The following is a 25837-nucleotide window of genomic DNA, read 5'->3' as shown; positions in this document are numbered from 1 at the left end:
TAGTTGATCCTCACTGCTCCATTTCCCAGTTCCCGTCATCATGCCTTTCCAGCTTTCCAGAGTTTCCGAAGTGCCCGTTTACATCACAGGTCGCATGCCGACCCGAGCTCCTGCCCGAAACACCGCCGCCATTATCCAACTAAGGCTTCTCGGATATTGCTCTACAATTCAAGGTCGAAACCTGCCCGCAGAAATTTCAACAAATGCATTGTCATATTTGAACCCACAGCGTGGACAGATGGCTTTGTGTTCGACAATGAAATTGTCCTTTATTTGTCTTGATGTCGGAATCTTTGTCTTGAAGTAAGACTTAGATATAATATCGCCCAGCCTGCCTCCATAAACTGGCTACCTCTTACTAACTCATTCACCAAGCGCCGCCAGATACGGTAAGTGTTTTCAACATAACAAGGTAACAGCACAACAGATCTTCTCAAAATGGCCGACTCTAACCAGATGGACAGCCGTCAAGACATCATCCCAGAAACCGAATCCCACGAGTACCCTCCAGGCTGGCCCAGTCCCAAACTTCAAAACTTCGTCGTCACCGTCAACCTTGACTGTCGCATTGACCTCAACTACCTAGCCCAGCGGGCCCGCAATGTCGAATACAGACCGCGTCGCTTCAATGCTGTGATCATGCGCATCCGCGATCCACGAACGACAGCACTGATCTTCGCAACGGGCAGAATGGTTGTCACAGGTGCCAAGAGTGAAGCCCTGGCTCGCCTTGCCGCTAAGAAACACGCTTACGCCCTCCAGAAATGTGGCTTCACTCCGAAATTCCGCGACTTCACTGTCCAGAATATCATTGGCAGTGCCAATGTTGGCTTCAACATCAGACTTGAGGGGTTAGCCAACAAGTATCTCACTGTTGGCGCCTCTTTTGTCCCCGAAATTTTCCCAGGCTTGTCTTTCAAGCAGTATCTCGCTTACCGAGCAGATGGGACACTTCGCTCCTGTCCAACCCTTCTCATTTTTACAACCGGAAAGATCGTGGTCACCGGTGCCAAGACAGAAGAGGATCTTAGGGCCGCCTTTGCTTGGGTATATCCTCTGTTCTTTGACTTTCGCTTTGCCAGCGACCCGAACAGCAAAACAAAGATGTAGCAAGTGAGCACGCTAACTCTACACTAGTATCTGTACTGTGCACTTAGAAACAAGCTTCGGGCACTACTGGCGGGCCAGTGGCTGCTTACTACTAATTTCTAATCTCATCTTGACATAATGATAAGGGGCAAGATAACCTAGACAAAGAAAGATACCCAGGCAAAACCTAAATATAGACTAATGTTTTAATCCACACCCGTTCCATTGTTTCCTCTGTTTACTGACCCTCACGCATGACAAAGCCTTTGATATCCTTCTTAGCTAAGCAGCATTGCTCCTTATTCCCGAACACCGACACCTGAACCACCCCCTGCTCTTCGGTCACACCTGTCCCGGTCCCCACGTAACACCGTTGCATCCCGTCACCCTCCCGCGTTCCCCAAAATCCGCCGTCGGCCGGGCACGGCAGGGCAGACAAGCCAACCCCGCATACGTCGGAGGAAACAACTCCAAACAGTTGACTTGGCATGTCGGTACATAGGTGCCATTTAGGCGATACTTGGCAGTTAGCGATTTGACTCGCGGGATCGGTTCTAACAAAAATATGCCCGACCTGTAGGATCGTCACGTTATCGAGGTGCAAGATGCCTTACCTACAAGGCAGGATTTGAGCTCACAACGTATGGTGGAGGATCCGCTTCTTGATCAGGAAGGGGAAGATGATACGGCAGGATGGGGGGAATGCATGTAACATACCCGGCTGCCGGGTAGCTGGAGATTGTTGGGGGTGATGAGGTATAAGTAATTGATGACCCTGCCGTGAAGTTTTCGTTCTACCGGATATCCTCACCACAGCAGAGCAAGACAGAGAGCAGCAACGACGATAACCAAGATGGCCATCATCGGCGCCAAAGAAGAACATGCCGACCCTCGGCTCACCCGCATTGCGCAGGCGGATGACGTCCCCTGGTACAAGAAACCCAACCTTCGCTTTCTGTATCTGATTCTTGTGCCGACTGGCCTCGGGGTGGAATGGACCTCTGGGTTTGACAGCTCGATGATGAACAGTCTCCAGGCTGTCAAATCATGGACTGACTGTACGTTACCTCTTATCCCCTTTCCGTATCCCTTACACTGACGCGGCGACCCCCCCATAGACTTTGACAACCCAACCTCCTCCCGCCTCGGCCTCCTCAACGCAATGTACTCCCTTGGCGCCCTCATGGCAATCCCCTTCATCCCCACCATCTCCCAGTACCTCGGCCGCCGCCGCACAATCCTCATGGCCTCCCTCATAATGTGCATGGGCGCCGGCCTCCAAGCAGGCGCCCGCAACAGCGACATGTTCCTCGCCTCCCGCTGGGTCCTCGGCTTCGGCATCCCCTTCGCAATCGTAAACGCCTCCTCCATGATCGGTGAACTCTCCTACGCCAACGAACGCGCGGTAATGACATCCCTCTTCAACGCATCCTGGTTCGTCGGCGCCATCATCGCAGCAGGGACAACCTACGGCACCTTTCAAATGGAATCAACCTGGGCCTGGCGTCTCCCCAGCCTGTTGCAACTCGTCCCGAGCGCGTTCCAACTCGGCTTCATGCACTGGTGCCCCGAGTCACCCCGCTGGCTCGTCAGCCAAGACCGCGGTGAGGAAGCGTTTGCCATTCTGCAAAAATACCACTCTGAGGGTAAAGACGGGGACGAGTTTGTCAGACTGGAATACGCGCAAATTCAATCCACCATCGCGGCGGAGAAAGAGCTTGCCTCGCGGTTTGTGTGGGGGGATGTCTTCCGTGACGCTGCCATGAGACGTCGTTTCCTCCTCGCAGCGGTAGTCGGGTTTTTCACGCAGTGGTCAGGGAATGGGTTGTTGAGTTTCTACATGAAGAAGATTTTGGCGTTGGTGAACATCACGGATAATAGGACGGTTCAGCAGGTTATTCTGAGCAATACTTGCTGGGGGTTTATCAATGCTGTGCCGATTGCGTTGATCGCGCCGAGGTTTCCGAGGAGGAGGATGTTTCTGATTTGCACGATTGGGACGGCGGTGGTGTATGTTGTTTGGACTATTGCGAGCGCGAGGGCGACGATTGAGAATAGTAGCGCTGCGGCCATACCGGTGCTGGTGTTTATTTTTGTTTATTCGCCGTGAGTATTTTTGTGTCCTGACATGGGAGATTTGACTGACATTATGGGTAGGTTCTACAACATTGGTTGGAACGCCCTGGCATACACGTACATGGTTGAGATCTTCCCTTATCAACAACGCGCAAAGGGCATCGCGGTTGAGCAGTTGACGGTCCGATTTGCGGTCTTCTTCAACACATATGTCAACCCCATTGCGTTAGACGCCATTGGATGGAAGTACTACATTGTGTACTGCGTCTGGATTCTGATCGAGATTGCTACGGTGTATCTTCTCTTCCCTGAGACACACAACCGCACACTTGAGGAACTCAGCTTCATGTTTGAGGGCAAGGAGATGCAGGACAAGATTCAGAAGAACGTGGACAAGGTGCTCGATGTGGAACTGGAAGGGGTGAAGAGGAGGTCGTCGAAGGATGGAATTCAAGCTACTGACCAGAGAGTGTAGGTAATCTCTGAGTCAATGCACTGTGACACGACAATGGGATTGTATTGAAGCAACAGCGTTCAAGATTGTGTCAAAATTAATCCCAAGTTATACCACGCCAACAGCGTACCTTTCCGGGCATACATTCTTGCTCCCAATGATTCCTAGAGGCTTGGTCAGAGAAGTGGCGATAGTTAACAGTCAAACCTGTCTCTCTCCCCCCCACACACACACCCAAGATCTTCAATTCCAAGTCCTTTGTCGTTTCGGGAGTACGTTGATCCCGGCCGCAGAGCAACAGTCTCGAATGTCCGTGTTCCGCGTGCTGCGTATTACTTACTGGGTTCATTGAGACTGCACACCTTACTCTCCTGTCACAGGTCGTAGGTAATGAAACCGCAGTCCAATGGCCCTTGGTCTCCTTGCTCCTTTGGCATCGGCATCAAGTAAACTCTCGTCCCGCCATACAATGCCGCAAAACTGACGTTACATAAGAGTGTGCATCCATCGAAAAGTCTCGTAGTGAAGGAAAACTCAGTCATTGATCCTCCAAAATAGCCGAAGCTTTTCAAAGGCGCCTGCTGCATCCAGGGGCAGAGATCCAGTTCCGGACGGCTGAAAAAGGAAGGCGACGCAGGGATGAACATGTGTTTTTGCCTCCCTGTTGGATGCTTATCGTCTGAGTTCGGGTACGGGAGCAGTCGCCACGGATAGTTCTCCACCGAGTCCAGCAAATTGACTTCAGCGTTCTCGTCGTCATGGACAATGATGTTGATCGACTCCAGGGAAGGGAGGAAGGCGGCGACTAGCAGACTTTCTATCCGCCGGGAGCCGAAAGCATGGTGGCTAACAGCGGGCTCAGAGCAGCTATAACACGCCGCCGCCTCGTAATCATTGTAGTTACTGTCCCACAAATAGACGGCGGGACCGCCTTTTAGTGATATAGTCGCGAATTCCTCCTCGTAAGATACCGGGACGCATCTCCAGTCCCGGCATTGAGTATCACCTGGCTCGGGTCCCTCATTCTGTTCATATGCCCAAAGGCTAAAAGCAAGCTGACGAACCCCAATGAGAAGGTTAGAGCCGGGGAACACAAGTGGTGGTATCCTGCAAAGGTCCCCAAAGTGATCCTCTATCACAAGTGCTTGTCTTACACAGGCCACGTCTCCGGGGTAATTCTCGTAGGTGCGAACTAACACCTCGAGGATGAATATGTCGTTCTCGGTATTCGCGAAAACTGTTTGGTTGTTGTATAAGTGAAAGGGTAATGTGCTTTGGTGAGCCTGATGCAAAATTAACCATCAATCTTCTCCATCCACCGTTTCAGATCCGTCTTCCACCGAAACATCTCCGTTATGCTACTCGGTTGAACGGCGGGGCTTTCCATGATGCCGATTAATAACACACAAGTGAATGGTCAGAAAGAAGGGCTCCTCTGGTGATCTCTCTACTGGTAATACGAACAAGATGTTGCAGTTTCGAAAAAGAGAAGACAGTTGGTACACGTTGTGGAGGGTTCCTACCACTGGAGGCCACCGCCTTCGCATCACTCTTGGTTTTGCGAAAATACGGCGAAAACACACACCGAGCCCACAAACCGAGCCCACACACCGAGCCGACCAGAGCCTGCAAAGTAAACGTGGAAAGTGACATGGAAAGATGATAGTGTGCCGGCTATGGAGAAGGCATTGATGTCAGTCCGACTGCAAGTCTCCTCCACAACTTCCATACGAGTGGACTTGGAGACAGGCTTTCTCCTATTGTGGTCCCATACTGTATGCATAACTTTCCTTGGGGTTAGTTAAATGCGGACCAGACACCAAGACCTTCAGCTTTGATGAACAGAAAAGGCTTTCTCAAGTGGAGGGCAGAAATTCGATGCCAAAGTTTGCTGGAGACTTAATCATTGAAACCCTGTCTCTTTCTATGCCGCGGCCATCTTCAACCCCACCTGCAATGCTCCAGCAAACCCCATTAATCATACTCTTCCCAAGTTAGTACAAGCCACCAGGGCCGGAAGATTGACATCTCCCCCTTCAATCCATACGACGATCCCTCGATCTCTAAGACACAGCCTATCGACACTTTCATTGTCGTCTCTTCTTGGGTGTACCATGCGGCTTCAGATCCGTCTTCCAAGGAAGTAAGTCCGACCCCTCTGGCACCCATCTGAGGTATCTGAAGCTCAGATGGAGAATTTTGTCTTTCCACACCTTGTGAAGCTGACTGTCCATAGGAAACCATGCTGCCCAATCCAGATCGAAAAATGGCACTGTGACGAAAGCGTGAAGCAAGACGTGGAAGTCAATAGGAGCAAACAGCTCGACCAAGGATCCTCCGATAGACTGAAAGGGTTTGTGGAGGCTCAGCCCCCCCTGCGCTGAATCGTGAGCTTTCGCGATTTCCTTTATGTCGGTACATTGCTGTAGCGGTCGTCACCCAACTATCTCCGAACACCAAGGCTGGTTGTTGCGGGCTCGGACCTGCCAGGGCCAGCCAGGGGGCGTAATCAGAGCCGAGTGAACCCGGCGGTGGAATCTCGTTATGAACAACATAGTGTATGCTTTGGGGGGCAGGAAGCCAAGCGGCAGCCAGTAGTACGTATTCCTCCGGCCAGGTGACCTTGAAATGTCCTCCCATAACGCGACCGCACCTGTCACAGGGCACCTTCTTAGGCCAATTGCTAGAATCGTAATCTTCCGAATCGCTTTCCAAGCAAGAGCTATCACTGTAATACACCAGATCACGTTGCCATTTCGGCTGGAAATGCCACCCTGGACACCCGCCATCGGTCAGCTTTGACACCCAGACCGGCACATCCAAGCGGGGGACGCCTTGAGAAGATCTGCACCAGGAACCATGATGACCGGACTTATCAGACAGTCCGTCAGCTCTTCGTTGATGGTGTTCGCCGATCTGAGATGCAAAACACGGTCTGAGCGGGGCTTCTTGACAGGACGAGGATGTCGAAATAGACAAGTCATCCTCTTCGTTGACGAGAATAGACCTGCCACCGTGTGGGCCAAATGGTGTCTTGTTTTGTCGGTGAGTTCGGACTACATGCCTTGCGAGAGAACATGTTTAGGCAATTTGTCGGAGATGAATGTGATGAGGGATGGCGTTTGGGATATACTCTCGTCCGCGCCGATCTGTGCGCTTGAAATTTCCGAGAAGGCTCATGGTATCATGAGTTACAAAGTCGATGCCCTGTGCAAAGTTATGCCTGAGCCTTGTATCCATCCTCTCGTCTGGGTCAGAGCTGAACAGTGCCTTTGCCAACGTTCTAGGGAAACCGGTTAGAAAGTGCACTGCTGGGCCACGTCCTAGGCCTTCTAGGTCGAGCAATTGTTCGAAGACGCTGCACTGTACCTCGGCGGGGAATTGACTGAACAGCTCAAAGATCGCGGTTGGTTGAGTGGTAGAGCTGAAAGATGTGTTGTCCATGGCGAGAGACAAAACGTCAACCATACGGAGAGGGCATAGTCTTCTGTAGATGTTCCGTCCATCGTTGATTGCGTTAATGGCGGGTGCTCTGTGGTCGTTCGTCTTCAGAGAAGCAATTCGAGTTGGCCACGTCGAAGCAGAGGGAGGAGGTCCAGTCAAAGTATAAGCAGAGGAAGGAAAGCAAAAGGAATAGCGGAAGGGCGGTAACCAGTCTGTCATGGGGTACGGCTTGTAGGTTGAGACCAATAGACACCGACTTGAACATGCAAAAAGGCGGAATCGCAGGTCGAGACGACAGATGATCCAAGTCCCCTGCACCTCTTCAACTGCCTCGTAGTCAGCCGCATTGTTAAACAGTGGCGACCTTCTTCTGGAATGAGCACATGGACTTGGATGCTAGCGTTCGAAATTGACGATGAGCTTGAAGGATTCCATCTATACAACTCCAACCAACTCGAACTCCAAACCTTCCTTACGCCTTGGATTCCGCAAAGACAAACTCCTCCAGCTCCTTGTACGCCTTTTCCAGATCCTAGACACCCAGAACGTTAGCACCTGTCTTTGCAACCAAGACAGACTCACACCCCGAACCTACATCGTTGACAATGATCTTCTCATGCACTCCAGGCACTTTGGCATACTCGAGCTCAACCTTGGCCTGCTTTAGCCTCTTCTGGATGCTCTCCTCGCTCTCGGTGCCTCTCCCTCTCAGTCTCTGCTCCAGCGCCTCCTCGTTAGGCGGCGCAATGAAGACATACCGCGCGGGGTAGTTTTGCGCCTGGATCTGCTTCACGCCTTCGACCTCGATATCAAGCACGGTCACCTTGCCCTTGGCCTTTTGCTCTTCGATCGTCTGCTTTGAGGTACCGTAGTAGTTGTCGCCAAACTTGGCGCTATTCCGAAGGCATTAGTCAGCTTTCTTCCTCCTCTCTGTGTAGATCTTTGTGCGGCGGGCGTGTTACCTCTCGACGAACCCATCAGCTGCCTTGAGCGCCTCGAACGCCTCCTTTGTTACGAAGTGGTAGTGGACACCATCGGTCTCACCGGGGCGGGGACCACGTGTGGTGTGCGAAACGGAAAGAGTGAATGTGTCGGGGTGGTTCTGAGTAGACGGGTCATGTCAACATCGTCGGTCTCGTGGTCTCGTGCTGGGAAGCTGTTGCGCGTGGGTAGGGTAGGTCATACTTGGAACAAGCGGCCGTAGAGAGTTCCCTTTCCGACGCCGGAGGGGCCGGAGATAACAATAGGACGAGAATCAGGGACTGTTTGTCGAGGAACATCAGCGGTGTTCGTCAAGGTGCGCATGCCCCTCGAGATTTCGGATGGTTCGGAAATGGCGGGGCAGAAAACGCGGAAGGCCGGGTTCAGCGCTATCAGGGCAAGAAGACGAGGAGAGGAACTGACCTGGAGCCATTGTATGTACAAAGCGTGAACGAAGGACGTTGAACGAAGATCGGGAAAGCTGCTGCAACGGTCGCATGGTCTGGAGAAAGAAGGCGCCGTTTGGAAATTGGGCCACTCTGACGAGGGTTCTGCCCAGGCACAAAGTTTGGCGTGCATAACTGCCCCACTCAATTGGCTTTCAGGGTCTTACTGTTCCTGAATGACGACACCCATGACTTTGAGGATGACATTGTGGTATCTCGGTCACTGGTACCTCATTTTTCTGCTTTAATGCGATTACATAACATAAGGGTTCGTTGATAGATTAAAAATCGTACGCATTGTCAGCAAGCCAGAGTACATCCGACCCAATCTCGCCCAACCCTACCCCTAACCCTCTCCGCCAACCCCCTAACTCACACCTTCTTCTCCTCCCCCTCCCCCTCCCCCTTCTTCTTATCAACCATATCATCCGGATACTTCTCCCAGGCCTCCCAATTCCCACAAAGATTCATCCTCGCACTCCTCGTCCAGATGTGCCTCGCCCCCATCCCCTCCCAATTCAGCCCTCCTTCCTCAGGCCAGTCATCAAACGTCCCCGCCTTGAAGCTCATCATCTCCCTCCAGCTCCCATCTGGCAGAATTCCCTGGTGCATAATCCTCACGCCGCACTTGGGACAGAAATAACATCTCATTGTGTTCCCGCTGTCAGTCCCGTGCTCAAACACTGACAACTTCGCCTCCAAGGCCACGGGTAAGGGAAAGACTTGGTCGGTGGGGTAATAAACAGAGGTTCCAAACGCCGAGCCTGATTGTTTTTGACATGTTCGGCAGTGGCAATGTGCCATGCCGGAGGGGGTGCGGGAGGGGGTCGTCATGGTTATGTAGCCGCATTCGCACGAGAGCGTGAAGCCTTTTCCTTGCTCTTGGGATTTGTCTGGGAAGGCCATGACTGCTGATGTTGTTGGTGAGGGTTTTGTGATGCTAAACGGTGTATGGGCCGATTTCTAGCAGGCCTTATTATATCGAGCCCAGGAAACGGCGATGAATTACGCAAGCGGCTCAAACAGGAAGATAAACACCGTTTGCGTTAGGTAAGCATTCTGCTCGAGGTCAGCAAAGGGCGCATCAGATAAAGAGCCGTGTCTCACAACGTTACGGCTTGGCGGGCATAGCGCGGAGCAAAAGGGACAAATGCGGGGGAACTGGTATCACGTCATTGGGAATAGTCTCACTTCGGGCAAAGCGATATATTGCTGGGAGTCTTCAACCGTTCTGTGGGGGAAACGGATTTTCTGCGGTATCTCCAAAGATCATCTAAATAAATGCATCCCATAATATATATATACGCCCAACAAACAACACAAAACAGCTGGCTGGTATCCATCTACCCATAAAGCTACCTCCATAACACCTTTATAACCCGATATGCCCCTAGCAACCTGTGTGACAGACCTTTAAAATGTTCCAGCGCATCCCTAGCTCAAAGATAGATAATGTCCTGGCAATGCAGAGAGGTGACGAAGTCATGTGCAGATGCATGTCCGAGCTTGATGAGGCTGGCCCAGGTCTCCCACGCCCATCAAACTTCCGATGATGCCCACTTGAACGGCCCATACTCCTTCTTCCAATGACTAAAGACCTCCCAAATACACTCTAAACGCCCGCCCAAGCTTCGATAATGCCCGCTTGGGTCTTCAAAACGCCGGTCCAAGTTTCTATAATGCCCACTTGGATGGCCCGTATGCCTCTTGCGGTCGCGGACAGGACTTTGAAAATAACCTCCAATGCATTAACGCTGACCCAGCCTTCGATAATTCCCGCCTGGGTTGTTGAGAGAGCGCTCTGAATTTCGATAATGCGCAATCGGATGCTGATCATGCCCGCCAATGGTGTCGTTTGCGTTTGTCTGCGCCTCGCCGAGTTTCGATAATGCCCACTCGGTTAGTGATGACGCCTTTTGGGTGTTGGGAAAGGCATAAAGCCTATGGCGAGCTCCTCCCACGACGACCCGGATGCTTAGTAGCGAAAGATTTGAGCCCTCCCCTAAACGCCTCGATATCTTCAGCCTCGGCCCCAACCAACACCGGTGCCCTTCTCCCTCCGCTTCCCAAGCAAACTCCCAGCCATCTCCTCCACATTGATATCCAGGAAAGCCGGTCTGTGGCGATCCCTGCCCTCCGAATCAACCTCCTCCAAGACCACAATCTTCTCCTGCCTGTACCAGGTATGCCATATTTGGCCAACCGCCTGCACCATCCACACCACTGTCATGACCACGGCCCACAACAGCGCGAAAAACACCATAAACCCAGCAACAGTGAGTTTATCGCCCACCTCGCCAACCACCCACTCCACCAACTGCTTGAACACCCCAATCCAATCTGTGCCCGTTACAGCATTGGACCACCCTCTCCGCTGCCTCAACCAGTCATCCCCCAACCTCCCAACCTTCTCCTTCATCCCAACATTTCCCAAAACCATCCCAGCAAAACTACCCCCCTGGCGCTCGCAAACGGCAACTTTGGGCTTGGCCACGCCCGTCTTGCGCTCGGGCGAGCTGCTGGCAAAGGCGCGGACAGGCGTCGCGGGAGGGCTCACGCGTGCGGGCAAGACTCGTTCCCCTAAAAATATTAGAGTTTCTTTTTAAAAACAAAAAGAAAAGTAACAAGAAAAAAACGCCAGAGTCAAAAATGAGGTTTGCTGGAATATCGTGATGTCAAGTGCGAGAAAAAAAGCTCAAAGGAGAAATCCAAGCAAGTCTTAAGAAAAAGGTGGGTGGGCTTCCCCAGCACTCCTGCCATTGTGGTGACCACAGCCCAATGCTGGCAGCTCGACAATGCACTTTTCAGTGCGCTCTATTCACTATTGTCCCTCTATTGTGGAATGACCACAATAAACATGAACCCCACTTCCTCAGTATTCACGGCAGTGTCGACATCATGCTGCTATTCACGGCGATCGTCGATCCTGGCGATTGCTATTCGAAGTCTTCCAACTCCTTCCAGTCGGCGAAGTGGCCATGATCTCGGCGCTCTTCTTTGCTTGCTCCACAAGATAATAATCCCCAAAGTCAATCTCATCCACACCATCACCATGGTAATTTCTCGACTCCGACACTTGGAGCGATGTCTGCTTCCAGATCAACCCACCTGGGCTCGTACCCTCACCATCCAGTCCGCTCTCTGGGTCATGACGACCCTTATTGGGATTCCAAAAATACTCCTGGTGCTGAATCTCAGCCAGCTCCGTCTCGGATATCGTAAGCTCAGTGATAGGATTGACACTCCTCGGCCCCATTCCACGTCTCGGGTTCTTATCCTCAAGCCTGAACGCTCCATGCTTCGGATCTGAACGGCCAGAACGTGTCATCCTGCCCGTTGTTGACTTGAGGGACTTTAGGCTTCCCAAAATTGGTCGACCCCATCTGTTAATTAGGGGAACACACATGGGAAGATTGGAAGTCACCACAGCCACAAACGTCTCCCGGACGGCCCAGGAACCTGCTTGTTGAGCGCCGTTGATGGGATCCTGCAACACCCCAGGTCAGTTACTGTCTCTTTTTTTGCACTGACATTCTGTATAACTCACTGTAACAATCAGGATACATCGCAACACTCCTGCCACCGTCACAAACGCTCCACCAGAAAACAACACAATGAGCCCAACCTTTTTCATCGGTCTCATGGTAGCACGCCATAGCATGGGTATGGGAATGCTCATGAGGTAAATGTCTGTGGAGACATTCAACCCAAGAGTTACAAAGATGTCAATGTTGGAGATGGCCGGTTGACAGTGATCTGACATGGCGTTAGCATTCGGTGTTTTGGGTACAGCAGATTGGAGACTTGCTGCCGGGATTTGGATAGATTTGCCAGTTCCTCTCGAGAGGACGGCAGCCCAGCAATATTGACAGGAGGACGGCAACCCAGGTGGTGAAGATCAACACGAAGCCCGTGAAGATGCGCTTGCGATATTCCAACCCTTCCTACGCTGTTATCAGCAAGCAGTCATCGTGATGATACAGTGGCTGGTCTGTCACCCACAGTCAGGCGAAGATAGAAGGTGCATATCGCCGCCTTGATCGTCCACAGAAGAAATGTGTACGTCGACCACCCAGCAACCTGAGTTTTGGACCCGTTGACCCTGCAGTCCGATCATGAGCTACCACACTCCAGCAGGCCGTGATGTAGTCAGAACATACCTCAGCCTAAACTCCTCACTGTTCGGATCAAGCAGACGTCTCTGCTCATCCGTCATCGCATTATTCGCCAACCCCTTCCATAACGCACCCACCGAGTACGCAAGATATGTTTCCACGGTATATGCCCCCTATCCCACAACACAGGTGATCAGTCCCCAACTCTCCCCATCCCCATCATCACATCTCCAAGAAGAACAAACTCACCGCAGCAACCAACATTAAATAATCATCCGCCTGGAACCCCTTAATCCCCACAGTCGTTAGCCTAACATACGTCCTCATCCCAACAACCACCAACGCAACTCCCAACAAGGTAAACGCTTCAATAATAAACGCCTCCATGGTGAATCTGGCACCACTGTCCGTCAAAGCGCTCGGTAGGTAAGGTCGGTATATCGATTTCGGCCCACGTGGGAAGGAAAGGGGGCGTGCAATATTTCCCAATAAGGCCGCTACGACCTCGAAGGAGAGATAAAAAACGGCAGATTCCGTCTTTTTAACCTTCATGAAGAAAAGATGACCTCATCAACACCACCCGCCAGACAGAAGCCCACAAGTTAAAAATACAACAAAGTCCAGAACGATAAAGAAACCTCCAGCAGGACGCCCCAGCGCGGAAAAGCAAAAGCAGATTAAGGTACCCGAGGCGTCCTCTTCTTTAAAGGGAGCCAATGTAGGTAGATAACACCCCGTTCTTGCGCACCATGCCTCCAACAGGAACACAAGAAGCCTCAGGAGAAACAAAGCGCGGGCGGCCAGAGGAGCGAAGTGTATACAGCACCCACCCCGTAGGACAGCATCAGGCAAGCAGCATATCTACCTAATTACAATAAGCCCACCCCCCCCGAAATCCAACCTTATCATTCCACTGCTGACCACCCCAAACCCCCTGGCAATCCAAAAAAAAAAAAGGGGGCCCGTTGCATTGGCTGACCACTAGCAATCCCCTCTCCCCTTCTGCTGCTAACCGTTTGTGAAACTCGTCACCGCAGATCACGTTGACGGGTAGAAACACCACCAAGAAAAGAAAAAGCAATTCCCTTCTCTCTTCGGGCGCATGCAAGTTTCCCTTGGTTATAACATTAAATATGTTCGTCCTGGCTGCACGTGGTAAAGTGATCCGGTTTCACAGCAGCAAACCCGCTCAGCTGAGCGAACCAGTGGCTGCAGTGTGCCGTTGAAGAAAAAGAAAATCTCCGACGAGTCTCCGGGATGGGATTGGAAGGTAGGCCGACGGAGGTATTGCACCGGGAGGGGATTAACATCGAGCGAGAATATCTCCATGGAGCAACTACTGAAGTGTTGATAGGGGTATCTTCAACACAGCGGGGTTGAGCCGAACGGCCACGTGGGGACGGAAAGGTACAGTACTCTTCATCGGCAGCACCGAAGGGAAGAGCATTTGACTTGATCAATTGAAGAGATCTAAAACCCACGTGCTTGTGGACGGACGGACCGCTCAGGTCTTTCTTTGTCTGCTATGACATTGACCGGCATCTTCCCTTTGCTTTTCTTCAGATTTCATCGCCAATCTCGTCACTCTTTGTCAAGAATTTCGTAAAACACCCCACGCAACGCCCGCCGCCGTTAGCCCCCCACGTAAAAAGAAAGGAAGAAATTACTGGATGGTGGGTGTTGGACTGAAAGCAGTAAGTGATGCACGTCATCATTGCCCTGACAGGATTCTCCATGTGTCTGATGCTGGCACGGTGGCCTTGATGCGAAAGTTTTGCTGTCCTTGATAATCCCTAGAGTCCTGAAGGGGCGATATCGGTTTCAACGGTAGCACCGTGAGAGACCATGCATTACTTTATGATGTGTTTGCTCACCTGCAATGATATGGCAACTCTCCATTGCTGAACCCCAACCCCCCTCTCCCCCAAGAGCCTCCCAGTTGTTACACCACATGCGCTATCGAATGCGACGAGAAGGCTATTGGTTCCAGCCTCAAGAAATCTCCGCAGCAAGCTGACAATGCATTTTGGCAGCTCATGACAACCTTTACTGTTACGCACCTTGATAGCATCCCCACACCATGATAAGGTATCCCCCACAAACTGCAAGACTCAAAGCCTGGCCAGGCCCAAGGAACAACCAAGATGAACCCCTGAAACAACCTCAAAAAAGGGGGGCTGCACCCCGCCGATCGCAGCCAGGTTTAGGCACAAAGCGGTTCACAGCTCAATGGAATGTTGGCCTTGGCATCAAGCCCCTCAGCACGACACAGTCAGCTTCCCCACGTTCTCTAATGCCTCTCGTTGGTCAGAATGGAAAATCGACAAGGTGAATAGGGAAGAGAGTTTCGCCTCTGCCTATCGGATGCATTGTAAGCACGGCCGAACATGCAGTTGGTTCTTTGTCTGGCATCCCATCTGGGATCCGACTGCAACCCTACTGATAAAAGAACAGGGGACATATGTCCCAATTCAAGAGCATGTGCCGAGACCGCGGGACCAGCTCCCTTGATCACACATCAGCAGCGTGCCCCTTGGTGATTTTGTTCCTGAAAAAAAGAAATCTTCAGTGAGCAGGGTCAGCAATGAAGAAGGGCTTCAACTTGCGATTGCCATAATCCGATCACGGCACTGCACATACCCACCGTTGAGACAGTAAGAAACCTTCCTTTTTGACTTGGAACGGACGTACCTGCATTCAGGGCCCGAGTTGTCCGAGGGTCAAAGAGGTCACACCTCCAACCATTGCTGCGCTCAGGGAATATCCTTCGAAGCAAACACCCACCGTCCTTCACCGAGTACCTCAACGGGCAACTCAAATCCTCTGCCATGGAAACCCTCGACCTCGTGGTCATAGGCGCAGGTATGCCACCACCCGTCCTGCGTGTCGCAACCCGGAACTAACTGCATTGCATAGGCATCGCCGGACTCTCCGCTGCAAAGACCTACCACCAGCTCAACAATGGCAAGACTCTCGCCCTACTCGACGACAAAGAGAGCGTCGGCGGTGTCTGGGCCAATAGCCGGCTCTACCCCGAGCTCCGAACAAACAACATGCTTGGGACATATCAGTTCCCTGACTTTCCGATGACCACCGAGCAATTCGGTGTGAAGCCAGGAGACCACATCCCAGGCGTTGTCGTGCACGAGTACCTGAAAGCCTATGCTGAGAAGTTTGGCATCGCGGATAAAATCCGCTTCCGTCATAAGGTTGTGACTGCTGAACACCAGGATGGACTGGACGGTGGTTGGACCCTGACAGTAGAGCATGAGGACGAGACGAGCAGGATCTTTGCAAAGAAGCTCATTGTCGCTACCGGGTTGACTTCTGAGCCGTTTTTGCCTCATATTGATGGACAAGAGCAGTTTAGCGCGCCTTTGTTCCATGGTGCTGATTTCCTTCAGCATGTCGATACCCTCGAAACCACTCATAAGGTGACGGTTTTCGGTGGGAGTAAATCAGCTTGGGATGCAGTTTATGCGTACGGTAAGAAGGGCATCCACGTGGACTGGGTGATCCGAGAAAGCGGCCATGGTGCTGTGTGGATGGCACCACCCTACGTGACTCCATTGAAGAAGTGGCTAGAGAAGCTGGTCAGTATGTGTCTTCGACCAACCACACCCCTCTTGTGCATCATCGTACTAACGTCGCAACCCCCAGACACCCGCATGCTCACCTGGTTCAGCCCTTGCATCTGGGGCTTCGCCGACGGGTACAACACGCTCCGCAACTTCTACCACGGCACCGCCCTCGGCCGCGCCATCACGAACGTCTTCTGGTCCGTCCTCGGCAACGACGTCATCACGCTCAACAAATACGACTCCCACCCCGAGCTCAAGAAGATCAAGCCCTGGAGCCACCCCATGTTCACCGCTTCGTCCTTTTCCATCTACAACTACCCCACCAGCTTCTGGGACCTTCTGACCAAAGGTACGGTCAAAGTTCACATTGCAGACATCACCGGCCTGTCCCACAAAACGGTCCACCTATCCAACGGTACAGACCTTCCGGCTGATGCCCTGTGCTGTGTGACTGGCTGGAAGCACGTACCACCGGTCAAGTTTCTCCCCGAGGGAATCGACCTAGACATTGGGCTGCCTCACACACCAAGCAAGGCAAAGTTGTTCACCAAGGAAGCCGTCGAAAGGGCTGACAAGGAAATTCTCGGTAAATTTCCGCGATTGAAGGATCAGCCAGTTCAAAACCCTAACCTGAAGCCACTCCTTGGAACAAAGGGTCTGTCAACGACAGATAAGATCAACCCTTCGACTCCTCTGACCCCATGGACGCTGTACCGGTTTATGGTGCCACCCTCAGCAAGGTTCATGCAGACAAGAGATATCGCCTTTGCGGGTATCTGCATGAACTTCAGCACCATGATCATGGCGCATATCCAGGGGTTGTGGATCTCGGCGTATTTTGCTGACCAGCTGCCTGTGAGGACGATTCCGCCGGTTGATGGGAAGAGGGATCGGGAAGGCAGGGCCAAGACGCTGGAAGAGGTTCAGCACGAGACGGTACTGCATGCTCGGTTTGGCAAATGGAGGTATCCGGCCGGGAAGGGCGCGCTGCTGCCGGACTTTGTGTTTGACGCGGTGCCGTACTTGGATTTGATGGTGGGGGATATGGGTTTGAAAGTTCATCGGAAGGCGGGGTGGTTAAAAGAGGCAACAGAGCCGTATGGGCCGGAGGATTATGAGGATCTCATGTCGGAATGGGTTCAGTCGGTCGATGGGGAGTAGCGGAGTCCTGTTATGATGTAGAGGGCGATGAGATGGGTGTATATAATGCGATCAATTGCAATACCAATGATTGAAGACAGCTTTCATTCTGGCGGTGGCTGCCTGTAACGTTGAAATCATTAGCGATGAGCTGTCGTGCTGATGGGAATGTAAGAACTTGAGGGAAGTCAAAATAAGCAGTGAGTGGAGGCGCACAAGCGCGGCGGGTGGGTTTCGCGGGGGTGGAGATCTCACTCAGCCTTGTTTGTGGAGTTGGCGATCTGGGGCGTCACCACCATGATTGTGATGGCGACGGTGCCAAAGGCTTCTAAAGCTCGATCGGGTAAGATAAGTTGCAAACGTGGAAAGGTTAGTTGCTTGCCGCTGCGTTTGGCAGGCGGGTGCAGTCATTAGCATGTTTACAGTGCAAATGATTTTTTGACGAGAAGCGCTGGGGTGATACAGAGAGGTGCTGGTGGAGGAACTCTCGAGGCGGCAGAGTAAAGAAGAGAGCAAAATATCGAGAAGCAAAAAAAGAATTACCATGTTGAACTGGCCCCAGTCCAGCAATATCCCCCAGCCTCGCAAGGCTATGTGACACTCCCATACACATGGGCGCCCCCTTCGGCAAACAGCGAACTGGCCCCGCTCATTTATGTAGCTATTTTACCATGGACGAAAGTCACACTCCGGGAATCGAACCTCAGAACGCCTTTGACAAGTGATGGGGCTCGAAGGGAGCACCCAAACCACTTGGAAAACACAGTGTTGGATCTTGATGGAAGGTGTGTCCTGTTTGGTCACTATAAGGCACAGGAAGGAGCAAGAACGGGAGTCGCTCCAACTATCTTGCTGGTTTGTCGCCTGTCGTGCCGGTGACAGCATTGGGTGTGAAAGCTCAGGTTGCAGAACCAGGGCGAGAGACGAAGAAACACCGAACAAAAACGCTAGATTAGAGCTACTGGACACCTCATATTTGATTCCAACGGCCACTCCGGCCATCCTCCGCAAACGAAACCTGAGACTTCTTGTCAAAATCAGTTAGAGTAATACAAATAGTAATCTATATCATCAACGGTATCCATGCAGCTTGTGCGCTCGTCATCTTCAGCGTAATCGGGGTAATCCTCGTCGTCAGATCCGAACATCTCTCTGTCAAACTGCTCATCCAAAGTCAAATGGGCCGGGTCTATCCCTGATACCCGTGGCCTCCATGCCTTCATAGGCGATTAAGGGTCATACCCAAGACCATGAGCCTCATCGAGCCGCCGAAAGCCCTCCTCCTTCACCTTTGCTAACCACTGAAGGCTGATCATCATGAGGTACGTAACGTATAAGGAGGGGAGGTGAATAACGCTATTGATGCAGTACTGAACTGTTTTGGCCTCCAGTGGTCAAACTGTAAAAATGCCAAAAGACATCAGGCCTGTCATCTCCTTGTTGATACTGGTCCAATGGTTGAGATCGGCAAACTCCAATTTGAGATCGAGTCGAATAGCCTTTTCCAAACCACTGAGATATGTCTTGTCTCCGGTCCGAGACGCGTTTTCCACGAGTTGAACGTCGACAAGTCTAATTAATCCCTCCGGATGAAGTAATATCGTAATGATGGAGATGGTTCCATGGCGGGACAGACTTTTGCCTTCGAGATCGAGGTACAGCTCTCTGGAGGGGGGACTAGAAGAGATAAAGGCCTGGAGTTCTTCGGTAGTGGAAATGGCACTGGTGGTGGCGTCCGATGTCGCCATACCTTATCGTAATGTCCCTTCCCACTGGTTCTAATATTCGCCGCTGGGGGAGTTGATATTGGTAGCAGAGTGCTGCACTGCTTTTCACCATAATTCAGTAAAAGAGGAGTGGTGACGAGGAAGACGCTCTCTTTCACCTGGGCATCTTTACATATTGCGTGTCAACATAATAAATGTGCGTTGCTTGCTTTGCTGATACAAAATTCCAGAGTCCCGATTGGAGCTGAAACTCAAAGAATTCCAACCCTGTCAAGGTTAAGGTGATAAAATACAACCTTGGTATAGGTAGCAGGGTTGATTGGCTCTAAAAACTGGGGCTTCCTGCCCAAGGTCGTCGAAAATATGTTGATCAAATTGTTTGCTGTGGGCAATTGGGAAAGAAAAAGGGCGAGGATGTTGTGGAGAGGTCAGTCTACCTGATACCTTGCAAATCTTTGATGATCCAAACCCGCACTGCAAATCGGTAGCTCCTAGATAAAATCCTTAATTTGTTCAAGATTTCCCTGCATTGAAATATCACTTAAGTGCATGCAAGACTCAGGTAGGTGGTAATTGACTGCACAAATTTACAATAAATCCGAGCACAAGATCAGCAGTGGAAATCAGCCTCAACAACCCCAAAGAAAGAGTGGATTCTTCATATTAGTCCATGAAAGGGCACGCAGACCAGAACTCCCACAAAACCCCATCTAACCATCGATGTCCACGGCTTCAATGCCGGGACGGACGTCCTCCAACTTCGCATCCCCCACGTACCCCTTGAAGTGAGCAAAGCTAAGTATGATGATAGGTGACAATAATATATAACCAGCCTGTCTTGTTCCCAGTCCTTTGTTGTGCGGCTCTTCGATTTCACCATCCCTCCGTCTTGCTGTCAAAAGAGATGGCCCGTGCATGTCAACAATCAGCCTGGCAACAGTCCTCTCAACGCCGGTCTGTTACAAACCTCCAGCAATCCTCTCCAGCACGGATTTGTGTCCTTTGAGATGTCGTAACACCCCGGTGACACGATACAGAGTCTCCACGTGGCCATAGGCATCACCATGTAATAAAAAACAAGAAACACTTATAATAACAATAGAAGATAACCACAAATGCTAAATAACTGTATCATCATGGCTAGCTAAAGCCAATCTCTCATCAGATCCTATCATCTTAAGACGTTACCCCCGCTGTAGGGATGCTGAATAGACGGCATTGGAAATGGAAACCCACATTCAACTCTTCCGCAAGGAGCGCAGCCGAATGTACAGGTGCACACCGTAAACCACACCCCGTCACCCTCTGCATCAATGTCGTGTTATGTATCTTGGGCGCGGTGGACCACGCGATGCGTCGTATTCCTGACACCCTCGGCAGAAATGATGAAGGGGGTAGACGGAGTATCTTGGCATCATCGGAGCGACCGAGTGGCAACTAGGCCGGGGTAGTAGATCGAGTGTCGTGGTATGGAGAAAAGGCAATGGACGCGACATTGATGGAAGGGATCGGTGGACAAGTCTTGGAATCGGGTTTGTTTGAAGATGAGAACTGGCAGGTGACAAAGGTTAGTGACCACACAAAACGGGGAAAGAGGTGGGAAAATACAGTAGCATGAAAGGACAACTTAATGTTTGCCCACCAAAGCCACGAGGCTTCATCTAGGCAAGTTGTCTGATGACAGCTCGCGTCTCTGTGCTGGCTCTGGGTCTAAGATGTCCGGAGGAAAACTCCAACGCAAAGACCCAGGTTCTCAGGCGGCACCACATGGAGGTACAGAGTCTGTCTTCGCCGCCCGACATGGGTTGCCAGCCCAAGGGTTTACACTGTTGTCCTTCAGCCGTTCTGTAGGTGGTTCAGGTTCCCCCGGTCTACTGTTTTCCTTCAGCCCGACCGCAGCCTTACTCCTCCATATCCATCCTATCCATCTCCATCTCCAACCCATCACCCTTCCCCTCACCCTCACCCTCAACCTCCGCATCTTCCATGGTCTCATCGAAATCCATATCCTTCAGTGCTTGGCGCACGTCCTCAAACTCCACGCGCGGAGGAGCAGCGGGATCGACCCCCAATGCTTGGAGGCCATCAGCCACGCTGTCCAACGCCGCGGCCTCCCTCTCCTTACGCTCGTCCTGGCGCAGCCTCGCCGACACCCACAAATTCACTCCAGCTCATTCTGGGCGAAGAACGGCACCTCGACATACAGCTTGTCCAAGCCGTCGGTCAACCCGTTACCCTGCATGGTGCTGGTTCTCTGCACAAAATGTTCCCAACTTGATTAATCATGCATGCACAAAACTCTCTTTTTCTTATTTTTCTTTTGATTTTTTTGCAAAACAGATTGTAACTTACCGGAGTGCTGTCCCACCAGTTCCGATACCTCTCCCGGGCATACATCAACTCCTGAAACAACAAAATGAACAAGGCGTAGTCCGTCTCGTTCTCCCAACCCATCTCATGGGTGAAATGCATGTGCATTTCCTGAAACACCCAAAACGGGTCAATCTCCACCACCGTCTCCGGAGGAGCGCAGGAATCCTCGTGCTGCTCAACCAACCACCTCCCCATCCCCAAAGCGAACTCTACCATCTTCAACAAAAACCCCCGGACATTCTGCTTGTCGAGAGGCATGACCTGGGCTAGTGTGTTGACCACGGACCTGTCGCGTCTGGTCTTTCCCAAGGCTACGTCGCCTGAGACCAGGATAATCCCTTGTTGGGAAGCAAACGACGGAGTTGGGTAGCCATCTTATCGATCTTACTAAGTTCTTTTTGTCAATTTCAAATTTCAAATTTTAATAAGTTACATTCTTCATCCGAGCATACCTCTCAAAATTCGTTCACAAACGATTGCGGGCGTGAGCGAGGGCGGTGGTGACCGTGTGGTCGAGGTCGGGAGTTGGCTTGCGAAGGAGACTTTTTGAATTTGAAAATCGCGAGCAAGAGATTTTTCATCGGCAGTGCAAGTCATGTGCAGGCAAATAAGGGGGGCAGAAAACCAAAACAAACAGTCACAACTTCGCAATTTAGCCTCTGCCTGCAACTTTGTTTAAAGAAAAGGTGCGACACAGCGGCTCATATCAATTCTACTATAGTATATCTTAAGACATAGTACTGAGGACTGAGACTCGTCTGAGGTTCAATCAATTTTCATGACATGTTAGATCAAAAAGAAGTGATTGTTTTACAAAAGAAATAAACACAAAATGAAAGTACTGTGTTGGCTATCCCCTAGACTTACAACCCTCAGGGGGCCTAAAGCGGAAGCGAACATAGGAGTCAAGCAACCAGGAAATCGACAGTTTCGATAGAGAGCGCCCACCATGGGGATTGAACCCATCGTGTCCGTAGCCTAGCGGTGGCACTCGATGAGAGAACTAGACCACTTGGCCAAACACGGTTGTGCTATTGATGAAGGTACTGCAGAGCTGTTGTTGATTAGGGGTAGTTGCTCCTTCCGCAAGTGTAGCATTCTAACCGCTGATTAAGCACAGACAGTTCCTTCCTCAGGCTTTAAGATGGGCACGATGTCATCCCACCACCTGTCAGCTTTGTTACCAATGACAAGACGACCAGACGACCAAGAGCCATTGGTTGTAGAGCGCTTTAAACTTTGCCAGCTCAATCATCAGCTCAATCATGGCACTGGCAACGTAAACAACAGTGATTTGGATGTCTATTTTACCCACAAACCAGCATTAGAAGGAAACTCGAGTGGTGGTAAGCAAAGCCGGAGGACTAGAATCGCCAAATGCCCTATGTAAAACCTGGCCCAATTTTATAGTGCGAGACAACAGACTGTCGTGCTCTTTGAGTTCGAATAGTAGAGAGGCTATAAGTGTGAGTGAGGCCCAGAGGGTGGGTCCCTTGATACTGGGACCTTGAATATCATTGGGACTGGGTTTCAGTTCGATGAAATGTATACGGATAGACGTAACCACTCCAAATCCTTGGTTTAGAAAGTGTATTGCCCAGAAGGCCCAAACAGACTCAGGAAAACCGGCAGGTTTGAATCAGGGATAAGCAGTCCACTCGATGTCTGTTATTCTACTGTACAAAGTGGCGAAAGGGAATCCGAAGCTGCGTCTCCCAGAAAATAAAACACTAGAGTTTGCACATGCTTCTTCAACCATCACACATCCGGCCAAAACCCCTTCTCCCCCTCCAACAAGGTCCTCCACTTCCCTTCCACCCTCCCCAAGATTTCTTTCTTCACTTCCTCCTGTTTCTGCCCATCCTCACCCACCATCCCAATCTCCCTCTCCACAGCCTGATCAATCAACACCCCCAACCTCTCCACAAACCCCCTAAACTCATCACTACTCCAATTAGGAATAAACTCCCTCCTCAACGCCCCACCATCCTCATCCTCCTTTCCATTAGGCCTCTCCTCCTGCTGCCCCCTCGCCCAGCTCCAAGCCTCAAGATACACTCTCTCCGTCCCCCAAAACGTCACCGCCCCCTCCAACCAAGGAATCTTCTCACTCACCGGCAATTCCCCTCCCCCCGCCCCCAACAACCAAGCCCCCAACCCCTTCCCCTTCTCCTTCCTTCCAACATCCCTAAACAACCCCTCAATAACCCCCAACCCCTTCACCCTCCCCACCTCCCTCGAGTTCACTCCCACAAAATCCACCAATTCATACCTCTCCCCAACCTCAAGAAACATCCTCTCCTCCCTCCTCACCGCACCCAAAGCCTCAATCAGCCAATCCACCAGTCTAACTTCGAACGCCTCATCCTCTTCCCCCGGCTGTTCAACCCCAGGTAAATGCTTCGGCAGCTCCAGACTAGCGAGCAACTGTCCCGCAGCTCGGATATAAGCATGGATATACAACCGGTCATTCACCAGCCAATGACTCAACAAATCTTTGGGGAGCGTCCCCTTTGCTGCAGCGAGCAAAAAGGGGTGTTGAGTCGCGGCTTTGAACTCCTCTGGTTCGAGAGAGAGGAGGTGTTTGGTGAGGGAAAAGGGGGCAGCGGTGGGGGATGACGTCATTGTTATGGAGACTCAGGGGGTAAGGTAAACACAAAGATGGATGGAGGTGATGATTTGAAACGATAATTGTGGAAAAGAAACGAGGGATTTGGTGTGAAACGAGATAGGAAAAAAGCATGTCTCGGCAGGGATCAAGGGAGGGTTAAAATACAGTGTGGCTTGTGGATTAGTGTAACGCTGTGGCATGCGTCTTCGCTTCCCGGAACAGCCGCTCGGCATGACCCGACATCAGCCAGAAGATGCGCGGCCCCACTGTAACGGAGTTCCACTATGCAGCCGGTTGCGTTGCTGTGGATGAATGTTTACTTTGGGCATTAGGGGTTGGTGACACGACATGATTTCACTTGCTTGACGAGTAAAAGGATCAAGGTAGGGGCTGCATCAGCAATCGATTGATGTGCTAGCCTGAGAAGTCAAAGCCCCCTGAAACTCATAGCAATGAAACAATCCTCCTATCCCTAGCGCGCCAACCAATCTGGTGCCAAAGACAGAGAAAGCCATGCCTCAACTCCAGAATATGCTGCCCATTGTGAACCCGAATGAACGCCTGGAACGAAAAGAGACCATCAAGCAAAACAATGCCAATGCTGAAACTGAAAGAACCATGTGTCATCAAATGCGATCTCTAAACGAACCACCAGCAGCATTAACATCCGCCATCTCCACATCCTGCGTATTGTTGAGTATCATGCCCTCAACACCAGCACGAACGTCCTCCATCTCCGCATCTTGCTGGCCGCCAGTAGTGGCGCCATCTTCCTCATCAAAGATCTCGACATCGTCCGCCGCCTCGTTCATGTACAGCTCCAGCTCGGTATTGGACCAAAAGCCCCTCACGGCCCCGTTGAACTGGTCAATTGCCTTGGCCAGGGCAGAGAGCTGGAACTCCTTGACGGGTTCCTGTCAACACAAGGTGTTAGCAATTGATTTAGTTCAACCTTGCAATGGCAACATACCTTGTCGTACTCGAAGCAATCCTCCAAGTACCGATGGCGAGCCATCACAACCCCGAAGAAAAGGTTCTCAAACACCTGCACAACGGCGGGCGACACACGAGCGAGCGCAACCCCCAGGCGTGAGTGGGCGCCGAACATCTCGACGAAGCCAAAGTGGTCCTCCGGCTCGTCGCGCAATCTGTGAGCGAAATCGGTCGCCTCCTCGACCATTTTGGTGATCGCTTTCACCATGTGCTTTTTGCCCGTGGGCACCCTCAACTCCGCCAGTATCTTCTCGACTTTGTGGTCCCAACTGCGTCTGACCAAGACATTGTCACGGCCAGGCCAGGCCAGTCCGCTGAGCTTCGACGCCGCTTAGAGAGATGACAGACATCTTTGGTATCTGCTGAGGGATCAATTTTAGCTTTCTATACCTGAATTCTACATCTTGACGCCCTGAGCTTGCAAATCAACCCCCTCGAAGATAGACGTGAGGCCTCAAAGTCGCATAGTGACACCTCAAATGATCGTTTGGACGCGTCAAACTATCATTATAAGACCTGAAGAAGAAGATTGAACACATACCCTTGAAATGAAGAGGCGTTCGAGTTTGTTTTGAAGGCGTTTTGAGATAGTAAAACGGCGTGCGCGATGGTGAAGATGGGGGATGGAATGTTGAAGAAATATCCTGCCAATTATTTACGATTATCAGAAAGTTTTCAAGCTATTGACTCAGCAAGAGCAGCGAGCAGAAAAGGCAGGAAGGTGCCATGCGACCAACAGGGCAGGCGCAAAGTTCAATCTGCGATAGGTCCTTCCTTCTGCTCCGCCTGGAAAAAGCACACAAGAAA

General features: G+C 51.4%; 12 protein-coding genes across 12 annotated transcripts; 3 read left to right on the top strand and 9 right to left on the bottom strand.

Annotated features, from left to right (window-relative positions):
* Nucleotides 1–77: 77 nt before the first annotated feature.
* On the top strand, nucleotides 78–1110 carry QC761_607640 (uncharacterized protein; the record flags this gene model as incomplete). Its single annotated transcript, XM_062881195.1, has 2 exons — nucleotides 78–303; nucleotides 465–1110. Exons 1-2 carry the CDS (start codon nucleotides 95–97, stop codon nucleotides 1108–1110), a joined length of 855 nt encoding a protein of 284 aa, XP_062729857.1. The 5' UTR covers nucleotides 78–94.
* Nucleotides 1111–1942: 832 nt separating this feature from the next.
* Nucleotides 1943–3826, top strand: QC761_607630 (uncharacterized protein; the record flags this gene model as incomplete). Its single annotated transcript, XM_062881194.1, has 3 exons — nucleotides 1943–2147; nucleotides 2208–3195; nucleotides 3247–3826. The coding sequence occupies 3 exons, from the start codon at nucleotides 1943–1945 to the stop codon at nucleotides 3638–3640; spliced, it is 1587 nt and encodes a 528-aa protein (XP_062729856.1). The 3' UTR covers nucleotides 3641–3826.
* A 2184-nt stretch (nucleotides 3827–6010) lies between these two features.
* On the bottom strand, nucleotides 6011–8543 carry GUK1 (guanylate kinase; the record flags this gene model as incomplete). The annotated part of the gene is made up of 5 exons (XM_062881193.1): nucleotides 6011–7595; nucleotides 7659–7956; nucleotides 8026–8165; nucleotides 8249–8325; nucleotides 8468–8543. The coding sequence occupies 5 exons, from the start codon at nucleotides 8541–8543 to the stop codon at nucleotides 7536–7538; spliced, it is 651 nt and encodes a 216-aa protein (XP_062729855.1). The 3' UTR covers nucleotides 6011–7535.
* Nucleotides 8544–8862: 319 nt separating this feature from the next.
* QC761_607600 (uncharacterized protein) lies at nucleotides 8863–9396 on the bottom strand (the record flags this gene model as incomplete). Its single annotated transcript, XM_062881192.1, has 1 exon — nucleotides 8863–9396. One exon carries the CDS (start codon nucleotides 9394–9396, stop codon nucleotides 8863–8865), a length of 534 nt encoding a protein of 177 aa, XP_062729854.1.
* Nucleotides 9397–9880: 484 nt separating this feature from the next.
* On the bottom strand, nucleotides 9881–10063 carry QC761_607590 (uncharacterized protein; the record flags this gene model as incomplete). The annotated part of the gene is made up of 1 exon (XM_062881191.1): nucleotides 9881–10063. The coding sequence occupies one exon, from the start codon at nucleotides 10061–10063 to the stop codon at nucleotides 9881–9883; it is 183 nt and encodes a 60-aa protein (XP_062729853.1).
* A 447-nt stretch (nucleotides 10064–10510) lies between these two features.
* QC761_607585 (uncharacterized protein) lies at nucleotides 10511–10930 on the bottom strand (the record flags this gene model as incomplete). Its single annotated transcript, XM_062881190.1, has 1 exon — nucleotides 10511–10930. One exon carries the CDS (start codon nucleotides 10928–10930, stop codon nucleotides 10511–10513), a length of 420 nt encoding a protein of 139 aa, XP_062729852.1.
* Nucleotides 10931–11242: 312 nt separating this feature from the next.
* On the bottom strand, nucleotides 11243–12253 carry QC761_0096440 (uncharacterized protein; the record flags this gene model as incomplete). The annotated part of the gene is made up of 2 exons (XM_062873031.1): nucleotides 11243–11977; nucleotides 12038–12253. 2 exons carry the CDS (start codon nucleotides 12251–12253, stop codon nucleotides 11399–11401), a joined length of 795 nt encoding a protein of 264 aa, XP_062729851.1. The 3' UTR covers nucleotides 11243–11398.
* Nucleotides 12254–12257: 4 nt separating this feature from the next.
* Nucleotides 12258–13429, bottom strand: QC761_0096430 (uncharacterized protein; the record flags this gene model as incomplete). The annotated part of the gene is made up of 4 exons (XM_062873030.1): nucleotides 12855–13429; nucleotides 12651–12778; nucleotides 12493–12592; nucleotides 12258–12434 (listed from the first exon to the last, which is right to left on the bottom strand). Exons 1-4 carry the CDS (start codon nucleotides 13155–13157, stop codon nucleotides 12258–12260), a joined length of 708 nt encoding a protein of 235 aa, XP_062729850.1. The 5' UTR covers nucleotides 13158–13429.
* Nucleotides 13430–14175: 746 nt separating this feature from the next.
* Nucleotides 14176–17541, top strand: QC761_607570 (uncharacterized protein). The gene is made up of 3 exons (XM_062881189.1): nucleotides 14176–15467; nucleotides 15522–16202; nucleotides 16266–17541. The coding sequence occupies exons 1-3, from the start codon at nucleotides 15434–15436 to the stop codon at nucleotides 17345–17347; spliced, it is 1797 nt and encodes a 598-aa protein (XP_062729849.1). The 5' UTR covers nucleotides 14176–15433; the 3' UTR covers nucleotides 17348–17541.
* Nucleotides 17542–20954: 3413 nt separating this feature from the next.
* Nucleotides 20955–21949, bottom strand: QC761_607563 (uncharacterized protein; the record flags this gene model as incomplete). Its single annotated transcript, XM_062881188.1, has 4 exons — nucleotides 21879–21949; nucleotides 21406–21813; nucleotides 21219–21307; nucleotides 20955–21195 (listed from the first exon to the last, which is right to left on the bottom strand). The coding sequence occupies exons 2-4, from the start codon at nucleotides 21682–21684 to the stop codon at nucleotides 20955–20957; spliced, it is 609 nt and encodes a 202-aa protein (XP_062729848.1). The 5' UTR covers nucleotides 21685–21813; nucleotides 21879–21949.
* A 1235-nt stretch (nucleotides 21950–23184) lies between these two features.
* Nucleotides 23185–24051, bottom strand: QC761_607560 (uncharacterized protein; the record flags this gene model as incomplete). The annotated part of the gene is made up of 1 exon (XM_062881187.1): nucleotides 23185–24051. The coding sequence occupies one exon, from the start codon at nucleotides 24049–24051 to the stop codon at nucleotides 23185–23187; it is 867 nt and encodes a 288-aa protein (XP_062729847.1).
* A 316-nt stretch (nucleotides 24052–24367) lies between these two features.
* On the bottom strand, nucleotides 24368–25804 carry QC761_607555 (uncharacterized protein). Its single transcript, XM_062881186.1, has 3 exons — nucleotides 25572–25804; nucleotides 25008–25389; nucleotides 24368–24951 (listed from the first exon to the last, which is right to left on the bottom strand). Exons 2-3 carry the CDS (start codon nucleotides 25236–25238, stop codon nucleotides 24664–24666), a joined length of 519 nt encoding a protein of 172 aa, XP_062729846.1. The 5' UTR covers nucleotides 25239–25389; nucleotides 25572–25804; the 3' UTR covers nucleotides 24368–24663.
* Nucleotides 25805–25837: the final 33 nt, after the last annotated feature.

This window comes from Podospora bellae-mahoneyi, chromosome 6 (assembly GCF_035222275.1).
Source record: "Podospora bellae-mahoneyi strain CBS 112042 chromosome 6, whole genome shotgun sequence".
NCBI lineage: Eukaryota > Fungi > Ascomycota > Sordariomycetes > Sordariales > Podosporaceae > Podospora > Podospora bellae-mahoneyi.
This window is presented reverse-complemented; position numbering and strand designations above follow the sequence as displayed.

What these genes read in the sequence shown, in the direction of transcription:
- QC761_607555 (XM_062881186.1), bottom strand. Translation starts at nt 25,238, where the DNA reads ATGGTGAAAGCGATCACCAAAATGGTCGAGGAGGCGACCGATTTCGCT. An exon ending in ATTGCTTCGAGTACGACAAG is followed by an intron (nt 24,952 to 25,007) that starts GTATGTTGCCAT and finishes TTGTGTTGACAG; the next exon opens with GAACCCGTCAAGGAGTTCCA.
- QC761_607570 (XM_062881189.1), top strand. Translation starts at nt 15,434, where the DNA reads ATGGAAACCCTCGACCTCGTGGTCATAGGCGCAG. An exon ending in CCTCGTGGTCATAGGCGCAG is followed by an intron (nt 15,468 to 15,521) that starts GTATGCCACCAC and finishes TGCATTGCATAG; the next exon opens with GCATCGCCGGACTCTCCGCT. An exon ending in GTGGCTAGAGAAGCTGGTCA is followed by an intron (nt 16,203 to 16,265) that starts GTATGTGTCTTC and finishes CGCAACCCCCAG; the next exon opens with ACACCCGCATGCTCACCTGG.